General features: G+C 36.6%; 1 protein-coding gene across 1 annotated transcript in view; it reads left to right on the plus strand.

Moving 5' to 3' along the window:
- The window catches only part of slc9a8 (solute carrier family 9 member 8), a 104,688-nt gene that overhangs the window by 74,021 nt on the left and 2,848 nt on the right, over positions 1-27,819 (plus strand). Inside the window, exons 7-13 of the mRNA XM_057327176.1 lie at positions 4,542-4,576; positions 4,773-4,916; positions 12,504-12,636; positions 14,102-14,207; positions 14,526-14,642; positions 14,736-14,818; positions 16,980-17,091. Coding sequence (XP_057183159.1) covers positions 4,542-4,576; positions 4,773-4,916; positions 12,504-12,636; positions 14,102-14,207; positions 14,526-14,642; positions 14,736-14,818; positions 16,980-17,091 — 730 coding nt within the window. The remainder of the gene's footprint in view (positions 1-4,541; positions 4,577-4,772; positions 4,917-12,503; positions 12,637-14,101; positions 14,208-14,525; positions 14,643-14,735; positions 14,819-16,979; positions 17,092-27,819) is intronic.

Consider the following 27,819-nt stretch of genomic DNA (forward strand, 5'->3'; position numbering starts at 1 on the left):
ACAGTCAACAATATTGTTTATGCTTTAGCTAAATCCTAACTTGACTGACTGAAATTGCAGAGGTGCACAGAGTAGTCAGTTCTTCCCAGAAGTTAAACTTGAATATTTGAAAAGACCGAAGATCATTGATCTGCTCATAAGTCATCATGAAGGAAGACTTGCTCCACAAAGAGTGAAGGTAATTGGAGACCTTGTCTTATGGGAAGGCCCATTGGGGTAGATTGGAGCACTCCCAGATCTCTTTGAAAAGATAAATATGGCTGTGCGTAGGTCTGAAACAAATCGATCCATGAGAGCGTCTGCAGAGAGGTAACAAGAAATCACAGAAGCACAAGAGTTCAAAGCTGACACCAATATTGCTGGGAAAGAGTTTACAGAGTGTCGGAAATGGGTACAGCATTGGAGCAGCCTGTGAACCCAAGTGTGGAGGATGCCAGTGTGGCAATTGCCAGCCAGGAGGCAAGGAATTCACTCTGAGAGCAGACGAACACAGTGCCAAACCCTACCTGGACACAAAGTACCCTTGGATCGAAAACCCAACGTCTCTGCCTAATAAAAGGAGTGAAGAGGAGGCCAATTTTTTAAGGACAGAGAAGCAAGAGTGGCAGGTGGTATATGCAGCCCATGTCCATGAAATGGTAGAAAGAAGAGCAGCAAAGAAACTAACCAAAGAGATCATTGCCAGCTTGAAAGGACCAGTATGGTATATAAGTCACTTGGTAGCACCTAACCCACATTCTGTGACAACACCGATGCGTCTCGAATGAAACAGTAGCCAGAAGTTTAAGGGAATTAGCATGTTAGAAAAATGTACAATTCTGTGTCGTTGGAAGACCTAAAGATGCACCTCCATAGATTTCTTTGGAGAGATACAGAAGATGTAGAAATGTAAGAGTATGCCATTACCCAAGTTAATATTGGTGATAGACCAATCGGTTGCATCGCACAACTGGCCATGAGAGAAGCAGCAAAGCTACCGGAATTTGCTCACCTGAAGGAGGAATGTAGGATCGTGGAAGAGGATTTGTATGTTGATGATATCTTGACTTCCCACAATGTCAGGAATAGGCTGGATGAGATCACCAAAGGGGTTGAAGTAATCCTAAAGGCTAGTAGTTTCTTCTACAAACCATGGGTCCGGTCAGGCCAAAGTGGGAGGCAGAAGCATGTACCAGGAACGGCCAATGTATCAGTGGCAAAAGTGCTAAGAGAAGATACTAAAGCCCTAGGAGTCGGATACCTGGTTAAAGAGGACAAACTGTATCCAATTACATTGATAAACTTCTCAAAGAGAAAGAAGAAAATGAGCATTGGAAAAAATCTCCTTAAAGGGGTTATATGGCGCAAATACGTGTTTTTCTGTGTCTTTGGTGTGTTATAAGTTGCCCATGCATGTATTAGACACGTAAAATATCAAAAATTAAAGTGTCGGAACAAAAGATGCATTCTATCTAAAAGCGAATGCTCACCCAGACCTACCTGAAACACCTTGTGTAACCACACCCCGGCGAATGTATGTCTCTTCGTAACATGACTTGAATAAGACCTCCCAAATCTAAACGCAAGTAACCTGTAAATCTCATTGTATCGCCGCCGCCATGTCACGGAGACGCTGTGTGTTTCGTTGCGAAAAGAAAGACTCTTTGTTTGCCCTGCCAAAAGATGAGACAACTAAAAACTAATGGTTACATTTTATTTACAACACTGTTCCAGAAAAGTACAGTCCGAAGTTTGTGCAGTGCATTTCACATATGATTGATTCATGAACCTGGGAGAGCTCAAGACCGGCTATGCACGAAAACTTTGGTTAAAAAGTGGGGCCATTTCTACCATTAAAACTTCGCAAGGACAGTGTGGCGCTTCAGATTCGCAGCCTCTAAGTATATTTTCATTGTAAAAGACTTTGTTACAGACTAACGCGAGTTGAGTTTGTCGTGTGTTTGTAGCGCATGTTGTTTCTTTGTGTGATCTGCAAATGCAGACATGCGCGCAACGTGAAAAAAGACAACATAAGTCCTAATAATCAGTAATAATGTTCCAACTAGAGGCAACCAATGTCGTGTTTATAATGGGGTTTATTGTCTTTGTTGAGTCGCGACGAGACGTGGCGTAACACTGGTTGATCAAGAAGGGCCAAAGCGCTCGCTTTATTATGTTACCATTCCCTGCTGTAATGTGAGCTTGTTTCTATCTCACACAAACTCTGTATGATGTATATGGTTGTTTGTTTATAGTCTTTATAACCTCGTATATAAAATGTAAAACAGTTAGCTATAGTTTTAAACTATTTAACATAATATTTTTTTAATAAAACCTTACCAATCCTTTACATCCTGCTCAAGTCGCGCTGGCAAAGTTGATGTATCGGCTTGATTGGCTTCCTTGATTGGAAGTACCGATGACATTTTATCACCTGTCAGTACAATTGCATTGGAACCTGATGTTCTGAATATGGTAAGAGGCGTTACATTTCCGTCACATGCTTGCAGTATTCGACCAATCACTACGCACTGGTTAACTGGCCAATCATAGCACACCTCGCTTTTCAGAGCCATGAGCTTTGTAAAAAATCTACGCATTTCAGAGAGAGATGTGTGCAAAGATTTTTTGCGATGTGAAAAATGCCACTCAGCCAGTAATGTCGGCGGGGCAAAGAGGAGATACAAACATGCACGTTATGTGGAAAATACAGCGTTTTTGAACATTAAATTGTGTATACACATTGCATTACATCTAAAACAAACGATACTATTCGTTTTAGCCCTGCCTTTTGACCCCTTTAAAGAAGAAGCTGGAAGCTGGAAGCAGATTCCAGTCCAGAGACACTTGGTACGAGCCACTTTCTGAAAAGTTGAGGAAAGAAGCAATCCAGCTCTATGAGGAATATGTCCATCTCAACCAAGTCACCTTCCATAGAAACCTCATACTACCCAACTGTATTTAGGAGACCTTGGGGAGTAACATTATCTTATGGAACTATCATTTAGTCATTTCGGATCATTAAAATAATGATGAGCAAATACATTCTTCACCAAGAGGTAAGATGGGTAGCAATTTGGAAATGTTAAGCGTGAGCTTACTCACAGGTTAACCATTTACACTTAAAACATTTGTCTCCACCAGATTTAAGATCATATTCATGAAATTAGTTATTTAAAACATCAATTTTAGTCAGGGAATCATGGGTTTAGCTCAAAGAAAAATGTGTTTAATAATCATCATTAAGTATGCATATTTTTCTGGTAATATATGATTAGCAGAAATAATAATAATATTGACTCGTCGTATTGGTCCAGCAAATGAATCTATGATATTAACTCTACACGTTATCTCTTGGCAACAAAAATAATGCATCTCGGCTTCACAGAATTTAAAGCATAGGTAGCATAGATCGAAAACACAATTTAAGTGACCTCAGTTTTGTAAGGAATTTTGTTGCCTTTCTATCATCTTGAGCGTGTTTCTGTTGTGTTGTGGCTTGTTTCCATTGTGTTCTTACCTTGCTTTTTAAATGTCATTGTGTTACTACTGGTATTGCAAAAAAAGTGCAATAGTAAAAAAAAGAGAAGTGTTAACTTTTTCACATGTCAGTTTTAAATTTCCTCATAATTTTATTTGTGTGCAAGGAACTATATTGTTCTAAGGAATGCAAAAGAGAGCAGATGTGTGCAAAGATTTTCGCGATGTGAAAATCTCAGCCAGTAATGTCGACAAAATGTTGACCATGTTTCATTCCTTGATTAAAAATGAAATCATGACTACGTGTATGTTTACTTCAACTACAGTGCAGGGCCATGCATCACAACAGGGATATTTGGTGGATATTGTGTACACTGTTTGTTTTTAGATTTGAATAAAGTGAATAAAATGATACTGTAAAATATTATTTTATAGGCAGCTTTAAGTTATTTCATACCTTTTTTTGTATGATTCAAAGTTGATTTTCTATAAATTACGTGTATTTTAACGTTTCCACTGTAAGTGACATAAAAGCACAGGCAATCAATCGGCCAATTCGCCTATTTCAAAAAATGGCGACAGAGCCCGGAAGTAGGGAAAAACGTTTTCCTGCCGCACTGCTGCCATAGCCATTCATTCATCCATTCAGCTTGTTTTCTCACAGGCAACAGTATATGTTGTCTGATTTGTTCATGGTTTACTGGGAGATGTAAAAATAGGGAAAACAAACTTTACAAAAACATTGTTTTTTGAGCTATTTATTTATTATCAAGGTCTGATATATGTTAGACAAATCAGCATAAAGGGAGAGCGCTACATGCCTAACTTCTTCTAGTCTCCGCAACTGTTCTGTGAAGTGAACGGAGCTAGACCGGACAAGCGTTTACCCTACTTCCTCTGTACACGTCACACTGTGAAATAGGTCTATTGTGTATTAATTGCCAGCCTAAATTTAATAGTTGTAAAAGGCTCAAGTGAACCTTATGTAGTGGTTTGTCTGGTTAGTCCAGTTGACATGCCTAAATAGCTCCTGTAGTATGATTTCACCACAGATATTATTTCAATATGTTTCTGTTAAACAGGCTGATGTCATTTACAAGATGACAATGACAGACAGGTGAGAATGTGTTTCCTTGTGAATATTTAATGTGTTTTTTCACCACAGTGAAAAGTACATTCAGAAAGTTACAGTTTTCGATTTGTAATTGTGCAGTTTCATTCTAAAATCATCAAATACATTTACATAGTCATTAATAAGATACAACTGTACCGTATGTTTAGTTCTTGCATTGATCATGTTTTTTCCTCTCTAGTTTTGCATTTGGTTCTCTGATCTCGGCTGTGGATCCAGTCGCCACTATCGCAATCTTTAACGCACTGAACGTGGATCCTGTGCTGAATATGCTGGTGTTTGGAGAGAGCATCTTAAATGACGCTGTCTCCATTGTGTTAACAAAGTATGCCTCACTGAAGCACAAAACTCTCCCATTTATCATTTCTTTTAGAAAATCTCTTATCTACCAATCGGAGTTCTGATGTAAGGAGCCGGGGCCCGATCTGACCCCATTCCACAGAAAAATAATCACCTCCGTACAAGTAAATACAGTATCTCACAGAAGTGAGTACACCCCACACATTTTAGTAAATATTTTATTATATCTTTTCATGTGACAAAACTGAAGAAATGACACTTTGTTACAATATTAAGTAGTAAGTATACAGCTTGTATAACAGTGTACATTTGCTGTCCTCTCAAAATAACTCAACACACAGCCATTAATGTCTAAACCGCTGACAACAAAAGTGAGTACACCCCTAAGTGAAAATGTTCAAATTGGGCCCAGTTAGCCATTTTCCCTCCCCGGTGTCATGTGATTTGTTAGTGTTACAAGGTCTCAGGTGTGAATGGGGAGCAGGTGTGTTAAATTTGGTGTTATCGCTCTCACTCTCTCATACTGGTCACTGGAAGTTCAACATGGCACCTTAATGGCAAAGAACTCTCTGAGGATCTGAAAAAAAAAAAGTTGTTCTACATAAAGATGGACTAGGCTATAAGAAGATTGCCAAGACCCTGAAACTGAGCTGCAGCACGATAGCCAAGACCATACAGCGGTTTAACAGGACAGGTTCCCCTCAGAACAGGCCTCGCCATGGTCAACCAAAGAAGTTGAGTGCACGTGCTCAGTCATATCCAAAGGTTGTCTTTGGGAAATAGGCGTATGAGTGCTGCCAGCAATTGCTGCAGAGGTTGAAGGGGCGGGGGATCAGCCTCGAAGGGGTGGGGGATCAGCCTCGAAGGGGCGCACATTGTATCAAATTGGTCTGCATGGCTGTCGTCCCAGAAGGAAGCCTCTTCTAAAGATGATGCACACGAAAGCCCACAAACAGTTTGCTGAAGACAAGCAGACTAAGGACATGGATTACTGGAACCATGTCCTGTGGTCTGATGAGACCAAGATAAACCAAGCGTGTGTGGCGGCAACCAGGTTAGGAGTACAAAGACAAGTGTGTCTTCCCTACAGTCAAGGATGGTGGTAGGAGTGTCATGGTCTGGGGCTGCATGAGTGCTGCCGGCACTGGGGAGCTACAGTTCATTGAGGGAACCATGAATGCCAACATGTACTGTGACATACTGAAGCAGAGCATGAGCCCCTCCCTTCGGAAACTGGGCCGCAGGACAGTATTCCAACATGATAACGACCCCAAACACACCTCCAAGACGACCACTTGCTTTGCTAAAGAAGCTAAGGGTAAAGGTGAAGACCTAAACCCTACTGAGCATCTGTGGGGCATCCTCAAACGGAAGGTGGAGTAGCGCAAGGTCTCTAACATCCACCAGCTCTGTGATGTCGTCATGGACGAGTGGAAGAGGACTCCACTGGCAACCTGTGAAGCTCTGGTGAACTCCATGCCCAAGAGGGTTAAGGCAGTGCTGGAAAATAATGGTGGCCACACAAAATATTGACACACTGGGCCCAATTTGGACATTTTCACTTAGGGGTGTACTCACCTTTGTTGCCAGCGGTTTAGACATTAATGGCTGTGTGTTGAGTTATTTTGAGGGGACAGCAAATTTACACTGTTATACAAGCTGTACACTCACTACTTTATATTGTAGCAAAGTCTAATTTCTTCAGTGTTGTCGCATGAAAAGATATAATCAAATATTTACAAAAATGTGAGGGGTGTACTCACTTCTGTGAGATACTGTACATTACCATTATTCATTTAGCAAAGGGGTTCTCAAACTGTGGGTCACACATGGTAATAAGGTGTGGGAGTGAGGGAGTGTGTTTGGCATAGCATTATACAAAAACTGAGGGAGTGTGTTTGGCATAGAAATACCATGTTTTTTGACACTTTGCCCATGTTTATCATGAGAAAAAGCTATCGCGGACAAGTAACCGGCATGTTTACGATGGGGATGAAGTAGTGCTGGGCGGTTTGACCAAGAATCTGTATCACAGTTTATTATAGATTCTGCCTGTTTCACGGTTTATCAAGTGTTTTTCCACGTGACTGTTTTTAATGTGCAAAACTAAACAAATATACACCAAATCAGGTATAACATTATGACCACCTTCCTAGTATTGTGTTGGTCCCCCTTTTGCTGTCAAAACACCCCTGACCTGTCGAGGCATGGACTTCACTAGACCCCTGAAGTTGTGCTGTGGTATCTGGCACAAAGATGTTTGCAGCAGATCCTTTAAGTCCTGTATGTTGCGAGGTGGGGCCTCCTTTGATCGAACTTGTTTGTTCAGCACGTCCCACAGATGCTCGATTGGATTGAGATCTGGGGAATTTGGAGGCCAAGTCAACACCTCAAACTTGTTGTTGTGCTCCTCAAACCATACTTGAACCATTTTTACTTTATGGCAAGGCGCATTATCCTGCTGAAAGAGGCCACAGCCACCAGGGAATACTGTTTCCTAGGTTGGTGGTTTCCCAGCAGAACATTGCCCAAAGCATCACACTGCATCTGCCGGCCAGCCTTCTTCCAACAGTGCATCCTGGTGCCATGTGTTCCCCAGGTAAGTGACCCACCCGGCCATCCACGTTATGCACAAGAAAACATGATCAGACCAGGCCACCTTCTTCCATTTCTCCGTTGTCCAATTCTGATGCTCACGTGCCCACTGTTGGTGCTTTCAAACAAACTGCAATGCACTGTGTGATCTGACACCTTTCTATCAGAACCAGAATAAACTTCTGGTGCAATTTGAGCTATAGTAGCTTGTCTGTTGGATCGGACTACACGTGCCAGCCTTCACTCCCCATGTGCATAAGTGAGCCATGGCCGCCCATGACCCTGTCGCCAGTTCACTACTGTTCCTTCCTTTGACCACTTTGGTAGATACTGGCCACTGCAGACCAGGAGCACTCCACAAGAGCTGCAGTTTTGGAGATGCTTTGACCCAGTTCTCTTGCCATCACAGTTTGGCCCTTGTCAAACTCGCTCTAATCCGTATGCTTGCCCACTTTTTTTGCACAACTTTGTGAAAAAAATGTTCTCATGCTGCCTTATATAGCCCACCCACTAATCATAATGTTATGCCTGATCTGTGTGTGTGTGTGTGTGTGTGTGTGTGTGTGTGTGTGTGTGTGTGTGTGTGTGTGTGTGTGTGTGTGTGTGTGTGTGTGTGTGTGTGTGTGTGTGTGTGTGTGTGATCTATGCAAGATTTTTTTGGCATAACAAGGGGCGATACAAAGTTTTGTGCATGTTAAGAACCCCAATTAAAAAATAAATATACTTGCACGATGCCAGAGTACCACTGTGCCTCTGCTACACGGTGGCTCTTAGAAAATAATGCACAGTGGGCATGTGCATTTAAGTACTCAGATCTGAGCTGAATCACTCAGTGTACGCAGTAGATAAGAGACACTCCCTCTTTCCCTTTTTTTGCTGTAACCTTGTTGTATCAACATGGTAAAATCTTTTAAGATTTCTAAAATCTGTTCATATTTAGCATCTTTCCCTCTTCATCCATGTGCCTATGCGTCATTCCGTGTCAACTAGAGGTCCCTGGCTCAAAAGTTTTTATTTAAAAAATATATTTTTACAGAAACTAGACCAACATCAGTACTGATGAAAGCCAAAATATGAAATGCCACCAATGAATAGTAATTGAGTAATCCTCTAATTTGTCGAGGGAGGTAAAAATGACAATTTTCACCTTGAATTTGGAGCCATAGTAGAGGGGGTGAAAAATGATAGTAGAGGGGGTGAAACATATTTTAAAAATGACATGAGAAATATGCCAGCATTATAATTGAATTTTTACACAGAGATTGGTATTGTATATCTGTTAGTAAAATCTGTTAACTTTAGAAATCCTTGATGCATTTTATGCCAATGGTGACAAAAATGAGGAAAAAGCACTTTTTGTGTTATTTTTACAAAATTTATCTCATAAACTGTTAGAGATACCTGATTGTCCTTTTAGATACCAGGGTGGCCGCGGGTCCTTAAAAAGTCTTAAAACATCTTAAAGTTTTCCTAATATAAGTCCTTTTTAAAGTCTTAAAAAGTATTAAGTTCAGATTCTACGGGTCTTAAATATTTTGGTCACATTTCCGCAAAAAAATCTTTCCATCTGATGGACCAAATGACTGTATAAAATCATTGATTTTTCTCCCCGCAATAGTACTGCGTCATCAGAGAGAACTGAAATATTGATTTTAAATATTTTATTTATTAACAAAAACAAACCTATGCAAGGAAAATGCGTTTCCTAACGGCTTTGATCCAATGCGACGTTCAAACAAGACGAACATGAAGTTTGGTTGAATAATTTGTAAATATAATCTTATGTTAGTAATTAGGCATTTATATTTGTTTTTATTGGTGAATATTAAACTAAACCCGTCAAGATGACTCGCAGCACCCGTATGGCCTTGTGTTAGTTTATAAAGAGCACTTACACATGTTACGCTGTAACTTATAGCCACGGGAAAAAAATAAAGAGATAACTCCAGTTTTGCCTTTCTACTTGTATTGCAAGCATTCCAGTCCAGTGTATCTTGAATTTCACCAGAAACAAACCTCAGGAGTGATATACAGTAAAGTGTATAATGAATGATAGCTGTGATTAAAAATCAGGCTTATTCCATCATATGTGATCCAGACTGTGAAAGAAAAAAAAAGTGTTAAGTATTTTTTTTGTGATTTGCTGTTTTCTACATAAAATCATCTTATGTAATGTAAAGAACATTCTGTGAAATATAACCTTGATATCTTTAATATTGAGTCAAAGATTGAAATTACTGCTTGAAATCAAATTTGATGCTCCTTATCTCATAATTATATTCGGAAGACTTTAGCCTAGTTTTCTCAGACTGGGTCACATATATTTATTTTTACAAACATCTTAATACATCTAAAAATATTTAAGTATTCTGAAAACCAATTTCAGTAGTTCACAGAAAAAAACTATGCAGAAAAACTGAAAGGAATTTGAGTGGTCTCTAAATTTTCAGAGTCTGTGTATATGAAATATATATGTATTCGAATGTGTATGTCCATCGCTGGTTTGGTCTTACATTTCATATTAAGTGGCATTAAAATGGTCTTAAAAAGTCTTAAATTTAACTTGCTTATATCTGTGGACACCCTGAGATACATGTGATTGAACGACCTTTCTTTTGGGAAGTACGTTTAAGGCCCTATATAGTTCAGTCCTACAGATAATGGGATCTAAATGTGGCTCATGAAAAACTGTTAAAATGTACACATTTGTAGTCATCAAAAACCGAATCAAAGTCATTTTTCACAAATCTGGTACTTCATTTCTTTTAAAAAGGAATGTTTGGAGAACATACAGACGTGCTCAAATTTCTTGGTACCCTTACAGCTCATTGAAATAACGCTTCACTCCTCCTGAAGAGTGATGAAATTAAAAGCTATTGTATCATGTATACTTGCATGCCTTTGGTATGTAATAGAATAAAGCAAAGAAGCTGTGGAAAGAGATGACTTATTGCTTATTCTACAAAGATATTCTAAAATGGCCTGGACACATTTGTTGGTACCCCTTAGAAAAGATAATACATCATTGGATTATAGCGATATTTCAAACTAATTAGTTTCTTTAATTAGTATCACACATGTATCCAATCTTGTAATCAGTCATTCAGCCTATTTAAACGGAGAAAAGTAGTCACTGTGCTGTTTGGTATCATTGTGTGCACCAAAGGATAGAGTTGTCTGAGGAGCTCAGAAAGAAAATAATAGACAAGCATGGTAAAGGTAAAGGCTACAAGACCATCTCCAAGCAGCTCGATGTTCCTGTGACAACAGTTGCAAATATTATTAAGAAATTTAAGGTCCATGGAATTGTAGCCAACCTCCCTGGGCACAGCCGCAAGAGGAAAATCGACCCCAGATTGAACAGAAGGATAGTGCGATTGGTAGAAAACGAACCAAGGAAAACTGCCAAAGAGATACAAGCTGAGCTCCAAGGTGAAGGTACGTCAGTTTCTGATCGCACCATCCATCGCTTTTTGAGCTTGGAAGAAGACCCAGGAGGACTCCACTTTTGAAAGAAAAACATAAAAAAGCCAGACTGGAATTTGCTAAAATTCATATTGACAAGCCACAATCCTTCTGGGAGAATGTCCTTTGGTCACATCAGCTCTATGTTCACAGACGAAAAAATCAAGCTTTCAAAGAAGTGAACACCATACCTCCAGTGAAACATGGAGGAGGCTCGGTTATGTTTTGGGGCTGATTTGCTGCATCTGGCACAGGGTGCCTTGAATCTGTGCAGGGCACAATGAAATCTCAAGACTATCAAGGCATTCTGGAGTGAAACGTACTGCCTAGTGTCAGAAAGCTCTGTCTCAGCTGCAGGTCATGGGTCTTCCAACAGGATAATGACCCAAAACCCACAGCTAAAATCACCCAAGAATGGATAAGAACAAAACATTGGACTATTCTGAAGTGGCCTTCTATGAGTCCTGATCTGAATCCTATCGAACATCTATTCTATGGAAAGAGCTGAAACTTGCAGTCTGGAGAAGGCACCCATCAAACCTGAGACAGCTAGAGCAGTTTGCTTAGGAAGAGTGGGCCAAACTACCTGTTAACAGGTGCACAAGACTCATTGAGAGCTACAGAAAATGTTTGCTTGCAGTGATTGCCTCTAAAGGTTGTGCAACAAAATATTAGGTTAGGGGTCCCATCATTTTTGTCCATGACATTTTCATTTGTTTTATTATTTGCAATATGTTGAATAAAAAAATCAAAAGCAAAGTCTGATTTCTATTAAATATGGAATAAACAATGGTGGATGCCAATTACTTTTGTCAGTTTCTAGTTATTTCAGAGAAAATTGTGCATTCTTCGTTTTTGTGGAGGGGTACCAACAAATTTGAGCACGACTATATAGCACGACTATAATGTTGAACCTAGAAATGTATCTTTTTTTCTATCTATCAAAACAATGCTGGTTGTTTTGCATCATTAAACATTTTGAGAGGCATACTGTATACAAACCTTTCTCTGCCTCCCTACATTCAAATTTTAAGTGTGATTCACTGGCCCAAAAATGAGAAAACAAAATAAACAACAGTAAAGATTATCTATTTTTGATGCATTTTATTTAAATCTTGAGGTAAAATTATAAAGTTATTTAGAATTTATTGGCCAAAATAATTGTGTGGTGAACATCTGATCAGCCCTAGTCTCTTTATCAATAATAATTCATTGGTGTTTTTTGTTTGAATACAAATCTAAAATTGCTTACAGAACTCGCTCTTCCTCTTAAATCACTTTCCCCTCCCTCACGGGCAAGTGAATAATGTTAAGCAAGTAACTGTAAAGCTGTTTAGGCTCCATTAAGGTGTGAAACAATCTATTTTAATGACTTGGTCAGTATTTTCAGTTTGTCAATGAGAAATGAGCTGAAAACAGGGTTTCACGTTGATTTGAAAGTATTTACAGCTGTTTGCGATACTGGCAACATGCTAACAATAAAATGAAATTTCAAATACAAATGAGTCCTTGCTTGGTGCAAAATTAATGTTTGATGTTGTTGGTCTTTCAGTACAGCAGAAGGGTTTGCTGACTCAGACGTCTCAACAGGCTGGGAGACTTTCTTGCAGGCTCTCGGCTACTTCTTGAAAATGTTTTTTGGCTCTGCTGCTTTGGGCACGCTCACCGGTCTTATCTCTGCTATTGTATCCTTCTATTTTGTTTAAAATTTCTTTACAGAATTCTTTTCATCGAAGGATTAGCAGAGTATAGTCATCTTTATATTATTTTTGTCCAATAAAGAGAGTGAAATAATGGCAAAAAGAATGTTTTGAAATTAATAACTCATTTGCAAAAACGGATAACTGCCGCTCCTAATCAAAACAACCCAGCTGCAGTTTGATTGACATTACTTGTAATGCACAATAAAAAAACATGATTTTTGAACATTTAAAAAGCATAGTTATCTGTTTTTTGCAAATGAACTCTTCAAGTGTAAACTGATATTTCCTACTGACACATTACAGCAAAATACATAAATAACTGGCTAGACCACTAGGAATGCAATTACTAATGCAGCTGCTTGAAAAATTAAGACACCACTCCAGTTTTGCCTTTAATCAGTGAACATGTATAAACCACTTCGGAAGATGTAAAAAGAGCGCTGGTCCAACACTAGTCAAATTGTTAAACAAATATATCTTGAATTTTTAATAATATTTGTATGATAATAAAAAGCTGAAACCCTAAGTGTTTATTGACCAGTGTCTTGTGAAGTGGTCTATTGCAACCATTCCAGTCCAGTGTCTGTTGAATTTCAACAGAGACAAACCTCACAAGTCACCCAACAGCAACGAGAATACCTAGACACAAAATTAGAGAAAAAAATCAGGCTTTTCCATCATGTTCATTTTTTTAACTGAGCTTAAAGCTTGAAAATCAAGTTTTTAATGTTGTTTATAATGCGCTTTGAAACTGCCCCAGTTAATGACGTCATAAACCTGTAACCAATCACATCAACTCATTTAACCCCTATGGATCAGCATTTTGAAGCATAAATATACAAAGATGATGCATAGATTCAGGCTAAAATAATCACTGCACTTCCCGTGTCAGCTCTCAGTTTCACTTTCAGTTTTAGCAGCCTCTGAACGGCTGGGTGTGATTGAGTGGGGTCGGGGCTAATTTGAATATTCGTATATCTGTATTTACTTAATGAAGCTGAGGTGTAGTAACATTCAAACTTTTTTAAGACAGGAAAAATAATTAAAAAATGTTTAAATATGTAATTTGGAATATCAAAGATTAGTTTTAAGGGATAAAATTATCGACCACATGGGGACTTTAAAACACTTAGTATTTGTGTTGTTTAAACCTGATTCAAGATCTTCAAGATCTTTTTTTTCCCGTTGTTGCAAAATGCAAAAAAAACCTGATTTTTATTCAGAATTAGTGAGAAATGTTATCGTTAGTTCACAGAATGAAACAAAAATTACCATTTTAAATATCATGTATTTATAAATAATAAGTTTAGAAAAACTGAAAATAATTTATATGAGTGGTCTATTACTTTTTTGCGGCTGTCTATGTGTGTATATTAAATGTTATTTCTTTTAATAACCCAATTTTTGTACATCTCGTGAGCTTAGTTTTCTGAACAAGTGTGTGTAGGTGCTAAAATACTTTGACCTGAGGAAGACTCCATCACTGGAGTTTGGAATGATGATTATATTTGCCTACCTGCCGTACGGCCTCGCTGAGGGCATTAAACTCTCTGGTGAGTCTAAAGCACTCCACTCAGCTCCTGGAAGCTTGTTTTTCTTTTTCAGTATGTAAAGAATTGATCCGCTGCACTTCCAGCATGTGCCATTAGTGCCGATTGCTCATTTACACGAATTCTATATAGCTTATGCTACTTGAAGAAAAAGAGTGCCATATCTAGAGGCTACAGCATCACAGAGACATACTGCAGCATTGTGTCACTGAGCTTTGCTGGGGCACGCACCACTTAGATTTGCTGCAGTGCAAAAATATGCATGTTTCTTTTAGTATTAATGTTTTAATTTTTTAATTGGTTTTCTCTGTTTGATTGTAGGTATCATGGCCATTCTGTTCTCCGGTATCGTCATGTCTCATTACACTCATCATAATTTGTCTCCAGTCACCCAGATCCTCATGCAACAGACGCTTCGGACTGTAGCCTTCATGTGCGGTCAGTGCCTTACCCGACATTGACAAACCTACCACCTGTGAACATAAGCAGTAAATGTGAATTCTTCTTCTTTCTTCTCTTTGGCTTCCACAGAAACATGTGTGTTTGCCTTCCTGGGTCTGTCCATCTTCAGTTTCCCTCATAAGTTTGAGCTGTCTTTTGTCATCTGGTGTATAGTGAGTAAACTTCTATAGCTTGGTGTTCTTGTTTTGTTTTGTTTTTTTAGTTCTTTTGTGACACCTGTTGATCACGATTTCTTTGATTTGTTGAGAAATAAAGCTTGGACGTTTGTTGTAAAATGTAAAAAACCTTCCCAAAGTGGTTATGTGTAGTATGAGGGGAGGGTAGTGGGATGTATGCAATTATGGAAGCAGAAGACAGGTTATGATTAGTGGATTAGGGCTGTTATTGAAAAAGTGAGAAAAGACATATTACACTAATTTATCATACTACTAACAACACATACATACTATTCTTTTTTAGTGTTATAGAGTGAAAAAAAGAAATGTGCTCTTGTTGCTGTCATACAGTGGATGGGAGTAGTTTCACACATTAAAACAGAACCCCTCTATTTCAAATGCATATATAATGACCAGAACTTTGTCCGAGGTGTTGCATGCATTTTACATTCAAGTGACATACAATCTCAAAACAATAGCTTTTACATGAAAGTTGTCCTTGTTAAATCTAAAATGCGTAGATACTGCTGTATTTTTTTATTTAAAGGAGCTGTTCACATTGACTGCTTAGCGACATCTGACACGGTAATCACTGAATGAAAAACAGATGTACTAATGCAGGAGAAGTTTAGCTCCAGCCCTAATCAAACACACCTGAACGAGCTAATCAGTGTCTTCAGGATTTATGCCCAGAAATGATCAGAAATATGAGTTTCTGCGGTAAAAATTGCACACGAATGCCCTTTGATGTCGCGTTTCCCACTGGGAAGTTGGGAAATAATATTGATACCAAAGTTCCCAAGATGGGCGGGCCTTAAACGTTTAACATTGCTCATGGTGAAGGCAACATAAGACGCGGTCACACTAGAATTTCATTATGCAAAATTTCTTGCCCAGCCTGTATGGTAGTAACCATAGCAACCAGAAAAACCATTGGGTATTTCTGACGTATTTGCTGTTTTATTTTTGTTTCCGTTGTCTTAAAGCTGTATTGTATAAAATTGAATTGCGTGATATTAGCATTTCCTCCAGCTGAAAAGGCCAAGCCGTGGCGTATCCATGTACTATTGATCACGCGTCTTCACGTGATAGGAATTCACAGGTGTAAGTTCACCAAACTTGAACTTTGTAATGCAGCAAAATGCAAAACTTTTCAGCCGAAGCTTGCGTTTCCGGCCTACCACATTCGCATGCGTATGAATGGAAGTCAATGGAGCAAAACGTCCATTGCGACAGCGCCTTTACGTCACTCTTTGATGCAAAAAGTGCATCAGTTGTTAGAGGACGTGTTCCTGGTCCCGGTTGATCTGACTTATGCAACCTAAACCCTCATAGGATTTGTATTATGGAAGTGTTGTGTATTTTTTAGTTGAAAAGATGCGTCTTTAATCTAGATTTAAACTGACAGAGTTTTTTTGCCTCCCGGACAGTACAAAAAAAGACTGTTCCAGGCGCTAGATAGGAAAAGGATCTACACTAGATTCTAGGTATTACCAACTGACCGGAGCCCAGAGAGCGTAGTGCATGTGAAGGACTGTAGGCTAATACAGTAAAAGCTCACTCGGGCACTGAGGAGCTAAACCATGTAGGGCTTTATAGGTAATAAGCAAGATTTTAAAGTTAATGCGATGCTTTATAGGTTACCAGTGCCATGTTGATAGAACCGGACTAATTTGCTCATACTTTTTTGTATGTGTAAGAACTCGAGCTACCGCGTTTTGAACTAGCAGGAGTTTTTGTAATAAGCCTACAGGAGAACCACCTAACAGTGCATTACAGTAATCTAGTCTTGATGTCATGAATGCGTGAATTAACTTCTCTGCATCTGATAGTGACAGCATATGATGTAGTTTAGATATATTCTTAAAATGGAAAAACGCGGTTTTACAGGTTTTGGCCATATGGCTTTCAAATGACAGGTTACTATCGAATAAAACAAAGAATGAAGAACACAGGGTGTATATGGGCACACAATGGGAACGAATAAGCTTAATTAATGAGACAACAGGTGAAAATAATGACAAAAATCTATGACTCAATAAAACTAGTTCACAGGGGAAAACACTGCCACGTTACAGTATAGTAATGAACTTGAATATTTGTAAATATGGCTATATGTCTTTGTATGGGTTTCTCATGAAGTGTATTCCTGTCACAGGTCCTGATACTTGTGGGACGGGCTGTGAATATCTTCCCTCTCTCCTTCCTTCTCAACTTCTTCAGAGATCACAAAATCACCCCCAAAATGATGTTCATAATGTGGTTCAGTGGTAAGACGGTCTAATAGATGACTTTAAGTTTTTGTTTTGTGTTTGGTCGGTACCTGTTCGAATCCTGGCTTGTGGTCCTTTCCCGGCTCCTGTAGCCCTCTCTCTCATCCCATCGTTTCCTATTTCTCTGCACTGTACTGTCTTGCAAAAAACTATATTTTGTTATTATCATTTGTAATAACCATATAAAGAAAGTCCTTACATGAAATAAACAATTTCCATTCTTTTTCTCTCTTTCCCCTCTCTGTTTCCTCTCTTTTTAATTATCTGTTTAGCCAGTCAAAACAGATTCTGTAGGTAAACATACAGTAGATAGTCAACCAGAATGCTTACTACCGCCACGTCGACTGCCGCCGATGGGGAAGGGCGGCAGTTAAAAAACATTTAGGGAGGGTTTGCACCTTCAGTATTTAACCACATGTACTGTGAAACATTGAAATTTAATGTGATACAGGGCTCTAGACTGCGACCAAAATGCTCGCAAATGCGATCGTTTTTTTATAACGTGCGGGATAAAAATTTCACAGGGTCTCATTGGTGCGAGTGCATAAAAAAAAATCTATCCAATGAAGTGTTTTCCATGTTAACTTCTATCTTTTGCGATGTCCTAACAGCTGTGAAAAACAAACAGCACGTCAATGTCCGCTATTATCCAATTCGCGACATAATGACTCATTTGAACCGATTCATTTTGTTGAAACAACTCATATATCATACTCTGAACTCACCAGACTCAAATCAGTCACTCAAAACACATCAGAACACAAGCGTGCTTTGACCATTTAACAAGAGTGGTTAGTAAGATTTAGTATTTAAAGTTTATTTATGACAATGTGTAGTAAAGTACATATATAATAATTTAGTTCTGAGTTTTGAGCTAACTAATTTGATTTCATTTTATGTGGTAAAAATAAAGAAGGCCAGTGGCAAAAATACAGCTTTTTGCAAAGAGGGCAATAAAGGAGGATTGTGAAGAGTGACGGGTTCTATTTGTGACAGATCATTTCATAGCCAATATAGAACTTGAATATGAAACTAAATAATAACAACTATACAAAATAACAAATACAAAGTTTCTTTGCATTTATCTTGGATTTATTGGGCTCACAAGTGTTAAAGCGCAAATATGAAGCGGTCTATTTTAAAAGACAGAGTGACAAATTAACAGAACGATTCATCAACTGAGGTCATTATGCAAGGTCATTTTGATTACTTTAAAAAAGGGTGTCACCAAATTGTATGTTGGTGCGACCAACTGAGAAAGTGAGTCGCACCAGCGCGACCAGTGGGAAAAATTAGTCTAGAGCCCTGTGATAAATTCCTTATTACATGACAGGAGGCAACACATTAAAGATTAAAACAAGAGTTATTAAAGTTTATATGACAAAAAAAGCGATATAGGTGGAGAATGAGCCAAATGCAGGACAAAGTAATCATTAAATCATTAGAACAAATGTGTTATGATCACAGAGGTTCATATAGGATCATTTTTTCTGCCAGTCTAAAGCATTGAGCCTTGCAATTCATTCAAGAACCGAATTATTTTGGCACATAGCAGTTTAAATGTATTCCAAATAAGATGTTTAACTTGTCAGAAGTTGAGCTACAAAACATATAAACTGTTTCTGATATTTTGGCTGATGATGCGAAAAATATTCACACAGAAAGAAGAGTCACCAGTTTCTTGCCTCGCACCGCACAGACCTCATTTTTGCTTGGTCAATTTAATATTATGATCTGTTTTAACGCTCTTGTGGTAAAAAGGTAGTTTGAAACGAATGATAAGAATCATGAGGCCTAAAATAAAGAAAAAAAAAACACTGTTTCTTCAATGTTTATGTAACCCGCGGGTCCGGTGGCTATCCACCAATCTCATCACGTCCTGTTTAATGCCCTGGCATATATTTCACAACGTGCTTTCATTTTGTAAACTGGATCAATAGTTTTATTTTTAATGTTTTGATATGTTTTGACAGACCACGCTTTCATGACAATACAATTGGTGAATGGGGCTCGTCTCTGAATGCGCACTTGCTGCGGCTGCCACATTCCTGAATTGGTGGGCCGGATCCGGACCTTTGCTTCGTTCCATCCGGACCGCGAGACAGCCTGATAAACCATTTAAAACATTTTACTATTTTGGTTGTTTAAATTGGGCCGCGCGTCTACACAACGGAGAATCACATCACACGCGCTCTCAGGAACATTTATGTAATTGATCTTTTGGCGCTATATCCTCTAATATCTTTATCTCGCACCTTACGCTCTACATTTTAACTCTTTCCGCTCCGCGCGCTGCTTCTCTCCCGCTAAAGACGCGCCGCATGAAGAGCAGCAGACACGTGCTTATTTTAACAACAGTAGTGCAGACACGCAGAGCAGGTAAATGGACACACAACAGTAAACAAAATGCAGCAATTTTAAAGTATTTGTATCTGTCAGTCTGTTTACTGTTTGCTATATGTTTCCAACCTTTCAACCAGATTTGTAATATTTTATGAACCATAACGTTTAGCAATAGCATTATTGATCAGCATGTAAACATTTGTGACCCTGTACGTTGGTATGAATGACATGTTTAGTGTCAGGGTTCTGGTAGACGGAGAGCACACCACGGAGGTAGATAAGAAAAAGGAGTTTATTTCAAAAACAGGAATATCCAAAAACAGGTAAGTATTTCAAAAATGGGAATATCCAAAAACAGGTAAGTATTTCAAAAACAAGAATATCCAAAAACAGGTAAGTATTTCAAAAACAGGAATATCCAAAAACAGGTAAGTATTTCAAAAACAGGAATATCCAAAAACAGGTAAGTATTTCAAAAACAGGAATATCCAAAAACAGGTAAGTATTTCAAAAACAGGAATATCCAAAAACAGGTAAGTATTTCAAAAACGGGAATATCCAAAAACAGGTAAGTATTTCAAAAACAGGAATATCCAAAAACAGGTAAGTATTTCAAAAACAGGAATATCCAAAAACAGGTAAGTATTTCAAAAACAGGAATATCCAAAAACAGGTAAGTATTTCAAAAACAGGAATATCCAAAAACAGGTAAGTATTTCAAAAACAGGAATATCCAAAAACAGGTAAGTATTTCAAAAACAGGAATATCCAAAAACAGGTAAGTATTTCAAAAACAGGAATATCCAAAAACAGGTAAGTATTTCAAAAACAGGAATATCCAAAAACAGGTAAGTATTTCAAAAACAGGAATATCCAAAAACAGGTAAGTATTTCAAAAACAGGAATATCCAAAAACAGGTAAGTATTTCAAAAACAGGAATATCCAAAAACAGGTAAGTATTTCAAAAACAGGAATATCCAAAAACAGGTAAGTATTTCAAAAACAGGAATATCCAAAAACAGGTAAGTATTTCAAAAACAGGAATATCCAAAAACAGGTAAGTATTTCAAAAACAGGAATATCCAAAAACAGGTAAGTATTTCAAAAACAGGAATATCCAAAAACAGGTAAGTATTTCAAAAACAGGAATATCCAAAAACAGGTAAGTATTTCAAAAACAGGAATATCCAAAAACAGGTAAGTATTTCAAAAACAGGAATATCCAAAAACAGGTAAGTATTTCAAAAACAGGAATATCCAAAAACAGGTAAGTATTTCAAAAACAGGAATATCCAAAAACAGGTAAGTATTTCAAAAACAGGAATATCCAAAAACAGGTAAGTATTTCAAAAACAGGAATATCCAAAAACAGGTAAGTATTTCAAAAACAGGAATATCCAAAAACAGGTAAGTATTTCAAAAACAGGAATATCCAAAAACAGGTAAGTATTTCAAAAACAGGAATATCCAAAAACAGGTAAGTATTTCAAAAACAGGAATATCCAAAAACAGGTAAGTATTTCAAAAACAGGAATATCCAAAAACAGGTAAGTATTTCAAAAACAGGAATATCCAAAAACAGGTAAGTATTTCAAAAACAGGAATATCCAAAAACAGGTAAGTATTTCAAAAACAGGAATATCCAAAAACAGGTAAGTATTTCAAAAACAGGAATATCCAAAAACAGGTAAGTATTTCAAAAACAGGAATATCCAAAAACAGGTAAGTATTTCAAAAACAGGAATATCCAAAAACAGGTAAGTATTTCAAAAACAGGAATATCCAAAAACAGGTAAGTATTTCAAAAACAGGAATATCCAAAAACAGGTAAGTATTTCAAAAACAGGAATATCCAAAAACAGGTAAGTATTTCAAAAACAGGAATATCCAAAAACAGGTAAGTATTTCAAAAACAGGAATATCCAAAAACAGGTAAGTATTTCAAAAACAGGAATATCCAAAAACAGGTAAGTATTTCAAAAACAGGAATATCCAAAAACAGGTAAGTATTTCAAAAACAGGAATATCCAAAAACAGGTAAGTATTTCAAAAACAGGAATATCCAAAAACAGGTAAGTATTTCAAAAACAGGAATATCCAAAAACAGGTAAGTATTTCAAAAACAGGAATATCCAAAAACAGGTAAGTATTTCAAAAACAGGAATATCCAAAAACAGGTAAGTATTTCAAAAACAGGAATATCCAAAAACAGGTAAGTATTTCAAAAACAGGAATATCCAAAAACAGGTAAGTATTTCAAAAACAGGAATATCCAAAAACAGGTAAGTATTTCAAAAACAGGAATATCCAAAAACAGGTAAGTATTTCAAAAACAGGAATATCCAAAAACAGGTAAGTATTTCAAAAACAGGAATATCCAAAAACAGGTAAGTATTTCAAAAACAGGAATATCCAAAAACAGGTAAGTATTTCAAAAACAGGAATATCCAAAAACAGGTAAGTATTTCAAAAACAGGAATATCCAAAAACAGGTAAGTATTTCAAAAACAGGAATATCCAAAAACAGGTAAGTATTTCAAAAACAGGAATATCCAAAAACAGGTAAGTATTTCAAAAACAGGAATATCCAAAAACAGGTAAGTATTTCAAAAACAGGAATATCCAAAAACAGGTAAGTATTTCAAAAACAGGAATATCCAAAAACAGGTAAGTATTTCAAAAACAGGAATATCCAAAAACAGGTAAGTATTTCAAAAACAGGAATATCCAAAAACAGGTAAGTATTTCAAAAACAGGAATATCCAAAAACAGGTAAGTATTTCAAAAACAGGAATATCCAAAAACAGGTAAGTATTTCAAAAACAGGAATATCCAAAAACAGGTAAGTATTTCAAAAACAGGAATATCCAAAAACAGGTAAGTATTTCAAAAACAGGAATATCCAAAAACAGGTAAGTATTTCAAAAACAGGAATATCCAAAAACAGGTAAGTATTTCAAAAACAGGAATATCCAAAAACAGGTAAGTATTTCAAAAACAGGAATATCCAAAAACAGGTAAGTATTTCAAAAACAGGAATATCCAAAAACAGGTAAGTATTTCAAAAACAGGAATATCCAAAAACAGGTAAGTATTTCAAAAACAGGAATATCCAAAAACAGGTAAGTATTTCAAAAACAGGAATATCCAAAAACAGGTAAGTATTTCAAAAACAGGAATATCCAAAAACAGGTAAGTATTTCAAAAACAGGAATATCCAAAAACAGGTAAGTATTTCAAAAACAGGAATATCCAAAAACAGGTAAGTATTTCAAAAACAGGAATATCCAAAAACAGGTAAGTATTTCAAAAACAGGAATATCCAAAAACAGGTAAGTATTTCAAAAACAGGAATATCCAAAAACAGGTAAGTATTTCAAAAACAGGAATATCCAAAAACAGGTAAGTATTTCAAAAACAGGAATATCCAAAAACAGGTAAGTATTTCAAAAACAGGAATATCCAAAAACAGGTAAGTATTTCAAAAACAGGAATATCCAAAAACAGGTAAGTATTTCAAAAACAGGAATATCCAAAAACAGGTAAGTATTTCAAAAACAGGAATATCCAAAAACAGGTAAGTATTTCAAAAACAGGAATATCCAAAAACAGGTAAGTATTTCAAAAACAGGAATATCCAAAAACAGGTAAGTATTTCAAAAACAGGAATATCCAAAAACAGGTAAGTATTTCAAAAACAGGAATATCCAAAAACAGGTAAGTATTTCAAAAACAGGAATATCCAAAAACAGGTAAGTATTTCAAAAACAGGAATATCCAAAAACAGGTAAGTATTTCAAAAACAGGAATATCCAAAAACAGGTAAGTATTTCAAAAACAGGAATATCCAAAAACAGGTAAGTATTTCAAAAACAGGAATATCCAAAAACAGGTAAGTATTTCAAAAACAGGAATATCCAAAAACAGGTAAGTATTTCAAAAACAGGAATATCCAAAAACAGGTAAGTATTTCAAAAACAGGAATATCCAAAAACAGGTAAGTATTTCAAAAACAGGAATATCCAAAAACAGGTAAGTATTTCAAAAACAGGAATATCCAAAAACAGGTAAGTATTTCAAAAACAGGAATATCCAAAAACAGGTAAGTATTTCAAAAACAGGAATATCCAAAAACAGGTAAGTATTTCAAAAACAGGAATATCCAAAAACAGGTAAGTATTTCAAAAACAGGAATATCCAAAAACAGGTAAGTATTTCAAAAACAGGAATATCCAAAAACAGGTAAGTATTTCAAAAACAGGAATATCCAAAAACAGGTAAGTATTTCAAAAACAGGAATATCCAAAAACAGGTAAGTATTTCAAAAACAGGAATATCCAAAAACAGGTAAGTATTTCAAAAACAGGAATATCCAAAAACAGGTAAGTATTTCAAAAACAGGAATATCCAAAAACAGGTAAGTATTTCAAAAACAGGAATATCCAAAAACAGGTAAGTATTTCAAAAACAGGAATATCCAAAAACAGGTAAGTATTTCAAAAACAGGAATATCCAAAAACAGGTAAGTATTTCAAAAACAGGAATATCCAAAAACAGGTAAGTATTTCAAAAACAGGAATATCCAAAAACAGGTAAGTATTTCAAAAACAGGAATATCCAAAAACAGGTAAGTATTTCAAAAACAGGAATATCCAAAAACAGGTAAGTATTTCAAAAACAGGAATATCCAAAAACAGGTAAGTATTTCAAAAACAGGAATATCCAAAAACAGGTAAGTATTTCAAAAACAGGAATATCCAAAAACAGGTAAGTATTTCAAAAACAGGAATATCCAAAAACAGGTAAGTATTTCAAAAACAGGAATATCCAAAAACAGGTAAGTATTTCAAAAACAGGAATATCCAAAAACAGGTAAGTATTTCAAAAACAGGAATATCCAAAAACAGGTAAGTATTTCAAAAACAGGAATATCCAAAAACAGGTAAGTATTTCAAAAACAGGAATATCCAAAAACAGGTAAGTATTTCAAAAACAGGAATATCCAAAAACAGGTAAGTATTTCAAAAACAGGAATATCCAAAAACAGGTAAGTATTTCAAAAACAGGAATATCCAAAAACAGGTAAGTATTTCAAAAACAGGAATATCCAAAAACAGGTAAGTATTTCAAAAACAGGAATATCCAAAAACAGGTAAGTATTTCAAAAACAGGAATATCCAAAAACAGGTAAGTATTTCAAAAACAGGAATATCCAAAAACAGGTAAGTATTTCAAAAACAGGAATATCCAAAAACAGGTAAGTATTTCAAAAACAGGAATATCCAAAAACAGGTAAGTATTTCAAAAACAGGAATATCCAAAAACAGGTAAGTATTTCAAAAACAGGAATATCCAAAAACAGGTAAGTATTTCAAAAACAGGAATATCCAAAAACAGGTAAGTATTTCAAAAACAGGAATATCCAAAAACAGGTAAGTATTTCAAAAACAGGAATATCCAAAAACAGGTAAGTATTTCAAAAACAGGAATATCCAAAAACAGGTAAGTATTTCAAAAACAGGAATATCCAAAAACAGGTAAGTATTTCAAAAACAGGAATATCCAAAAACAGGTAAGTATTTCAAAAACAGGAATATCCAAAAACAGGTAAGTATTTCAAAAACAGGAATATCCAAAAACAGGTAAGTATTTCAAAAACAGGAATATCCAAAAACAGGTAAGTATTTCAAAAACAGGAATATCCAAAAACAGGTAAGTATTTCAAAAACAGGAATATCCAAAAACAGGTAAGTATTTCAAAAACAGGAATATCCAAAAACAGGTAAGTATTTCAAAAACAGGAATATCCAAAAACAGGTAAGTATTTCAAAAACAGGAATATCCAAAAACAGGTAAGTATTTCAAAAACAGGAATATCCAAAAACAGGTAAGTATTTCAAAAACAGGAATATCCAAAAACAGGTAAGTATTTCAAAAACAGGAATATCCAAAAACAGGTAAGTATTTCAAAAACAGGAATATCCAAAAACAGGTAAGTATTTCAAAAACAGGAATATCCAAAAACAGGTAAGTATTTCAAAAACAGGAATATCCAAAAACAGGTAAGTATTTCAAAAACAGGAATATCCAAAAACAGGTAAGTATTTCAAAAACAGGAATATCCAAAAACAGGTAAGTATTTCAAAAACAGGAATATCCAAAAACAGGTAAGTATTTCAAAAACAGGAATATCCAAAAACAGGTAAGTATTTCAAAAACAGGAATATCCAAAAACAGGTAAGTATTTCAAAAACAGGAATATCCAAAAACAGGTAAGTATTTCAAAAACAGGAATATCCAAAAACAGGTAAGTATTTCAAAAACAGGAATATCCAAAAACAGGTAAGTATTTCAAAAACAGGAATATTCAAAAACAGGTAAGTATACTTATCGGGGTAAAGAATTGCAGGGAAGACAACAAGACTGAACAGGGAAGAACAAAAAGGTGCAAACTTAAATAGAATCCTGATGATGTGATGCAGGTGTGGACTAATCAAAAATGGTGGATGTGCGGTGCATGCTGGGAAACTGAGTTCAGAACTCCGGGGAGAGGGAACGGGTGAAGCGAGCTGGCGGTGACGACATGGGGGGCGTGGCCGGTGGTGCTGAAACCGTTACATTTAGTAAGTAACTTTGTTTTCTGTTTATGATGAGAGCATTTTAATTGTTACATTACATTTGTTGTTTGTATGTTGTCAACCACATATCTCACAAACTACCTAAAACCCATATCTTCTGTGAATACTTGACAGACAAATGAAAAAAAAAACTAACCTTCTCTCAACAGGTAGTGATCTAGCTTTTGTTGAAACTAGTAACTTTGTATACCCAAAATTGTTAACGTAGCAATTCTGTCACTTTATTTAGTGAGTTTTCCAAACCTTTTAGGAAGTTTTGTTCAGAAGAAGCGCATAGCGACAAACCTTGAGAATTTTTGATAAACCTTAGCTTTCATTCAGTGGGAAAATGTTACCAGTACTACCCCACAAGAGCAAGGTCTTGCTATCCCGGCGCAGGGATCACCTTTCTCTGCGTCTACTCTGTGCAGTGAGTGGCAGGGAGCAAAACAACGTTTCCAAAACCTGTTACTGACTGTTTGGATATATATACATGAACACATTTCGTCTGTAAATATGCAAGTTGTTGCCCAGACAGATGCAGTAGTTTAAGGTGTATGGTGTTTTTGACAGACAATGTTGCAGTTATAAATCAGGACTGACAACAAAAGAAAACTGCTTTAATGGGCAATAAGCAGTAAAGTACAGTATGTTCAGAGAGTAAAAGCCAAATGGTTTTGATGTGCCAGCACAAATATGATGCAATAGCATCTTGAACATGTTAATTAGGGCGTGACGTCATCCAGCGGCCATCACTCCCAAGTGGTACCCCAAGGTTTTTTTTCAAAGGTTAGCAGAAATGACGCAACTGTTTTTCCCTACTGTGCCGAGAGACATGAACACCAGACCAAAGATCAGTTTGCCTGAGCAGTTTCATGTTACATATAGGGTGACCCAGTGGTGTAGTCTATGTGATACGCAGGTATACGCCGTATAGAAAAGTTCAACGATTTCCGTATACCCACTTAAAAAACATGAGGATACGTAACAACATCATTTTTTGTCAGAAAAGTGCAACCGGGACCCTTGGTGCAACCAGGAGATATGAAACAAAATGAGATCATGAAAGGCAAGCATTTCGGGTGACGCTACAGCTGTAGCAGATGTTACAGACAATGAGCCCGACGAGGCTCATGCTACGCTGTACGCGGAGTCCCCCTCCGTCGTGGTAGCGTCCCGGCGTCGCAATCGCATTTATCTGTTTGCCAGTATATTATACTTTCTGCTGATAACTTGCCCCCACTTTTAAAACCACTGCGTATCCTTCAATAAAATAAGCATATTCATTATCATTAACGTAACTAGGGGATTGTTGGCGTATTAAATTGTTTTTAGCTAGCTAACTTCACTAACGTTTGTTTGTGTGGTGATAAATGAGGGAGACAGTGAGAGAAAACTCTGTGCGTACATACTCCAATGTTCATAATTGTTTTAGATGATAAGAGAGGAGAACTTCTGGCCAGACTTGTGAAAGTTAGTCTAGAGACACTGCCAGCAATCTAAGCATAACCGGAGCTTGATAAATCTGCACAAATGTTCATTGTTAATCGTTAATTGTTATCGTTAATTATCAATGTCAATAATAGTCTGGGTCACGCTTATAAGTGCAAGTTGTGCCTGTGAAAACTAGGCAAAAATCTAGTAATTAGTGATGAGCATCAGAGTTTGATTTTAACCATTTATTTCAATATAATTTACTGTAAGTCTTTGACATGGCATTAGTCAGTCAAATTTAAATTAAATTAAAATCTAAATATTATACTT

Source organism: Triplophysa rosa, unplaced genomic scaffold, assembly GCF_024868665.1.
Source record: "Triplophysa rosa unplaced genomic scaffold, Trosa_1v2 scaffold180_ERROPOS751398+, whole genome shotgun sequence".
NCBI lineage: Eukaryota > Metazoa > Chordata > Actinopteri > Cypriniformes > Nemacheilidae > Triplophysa > Triplophysa rosa.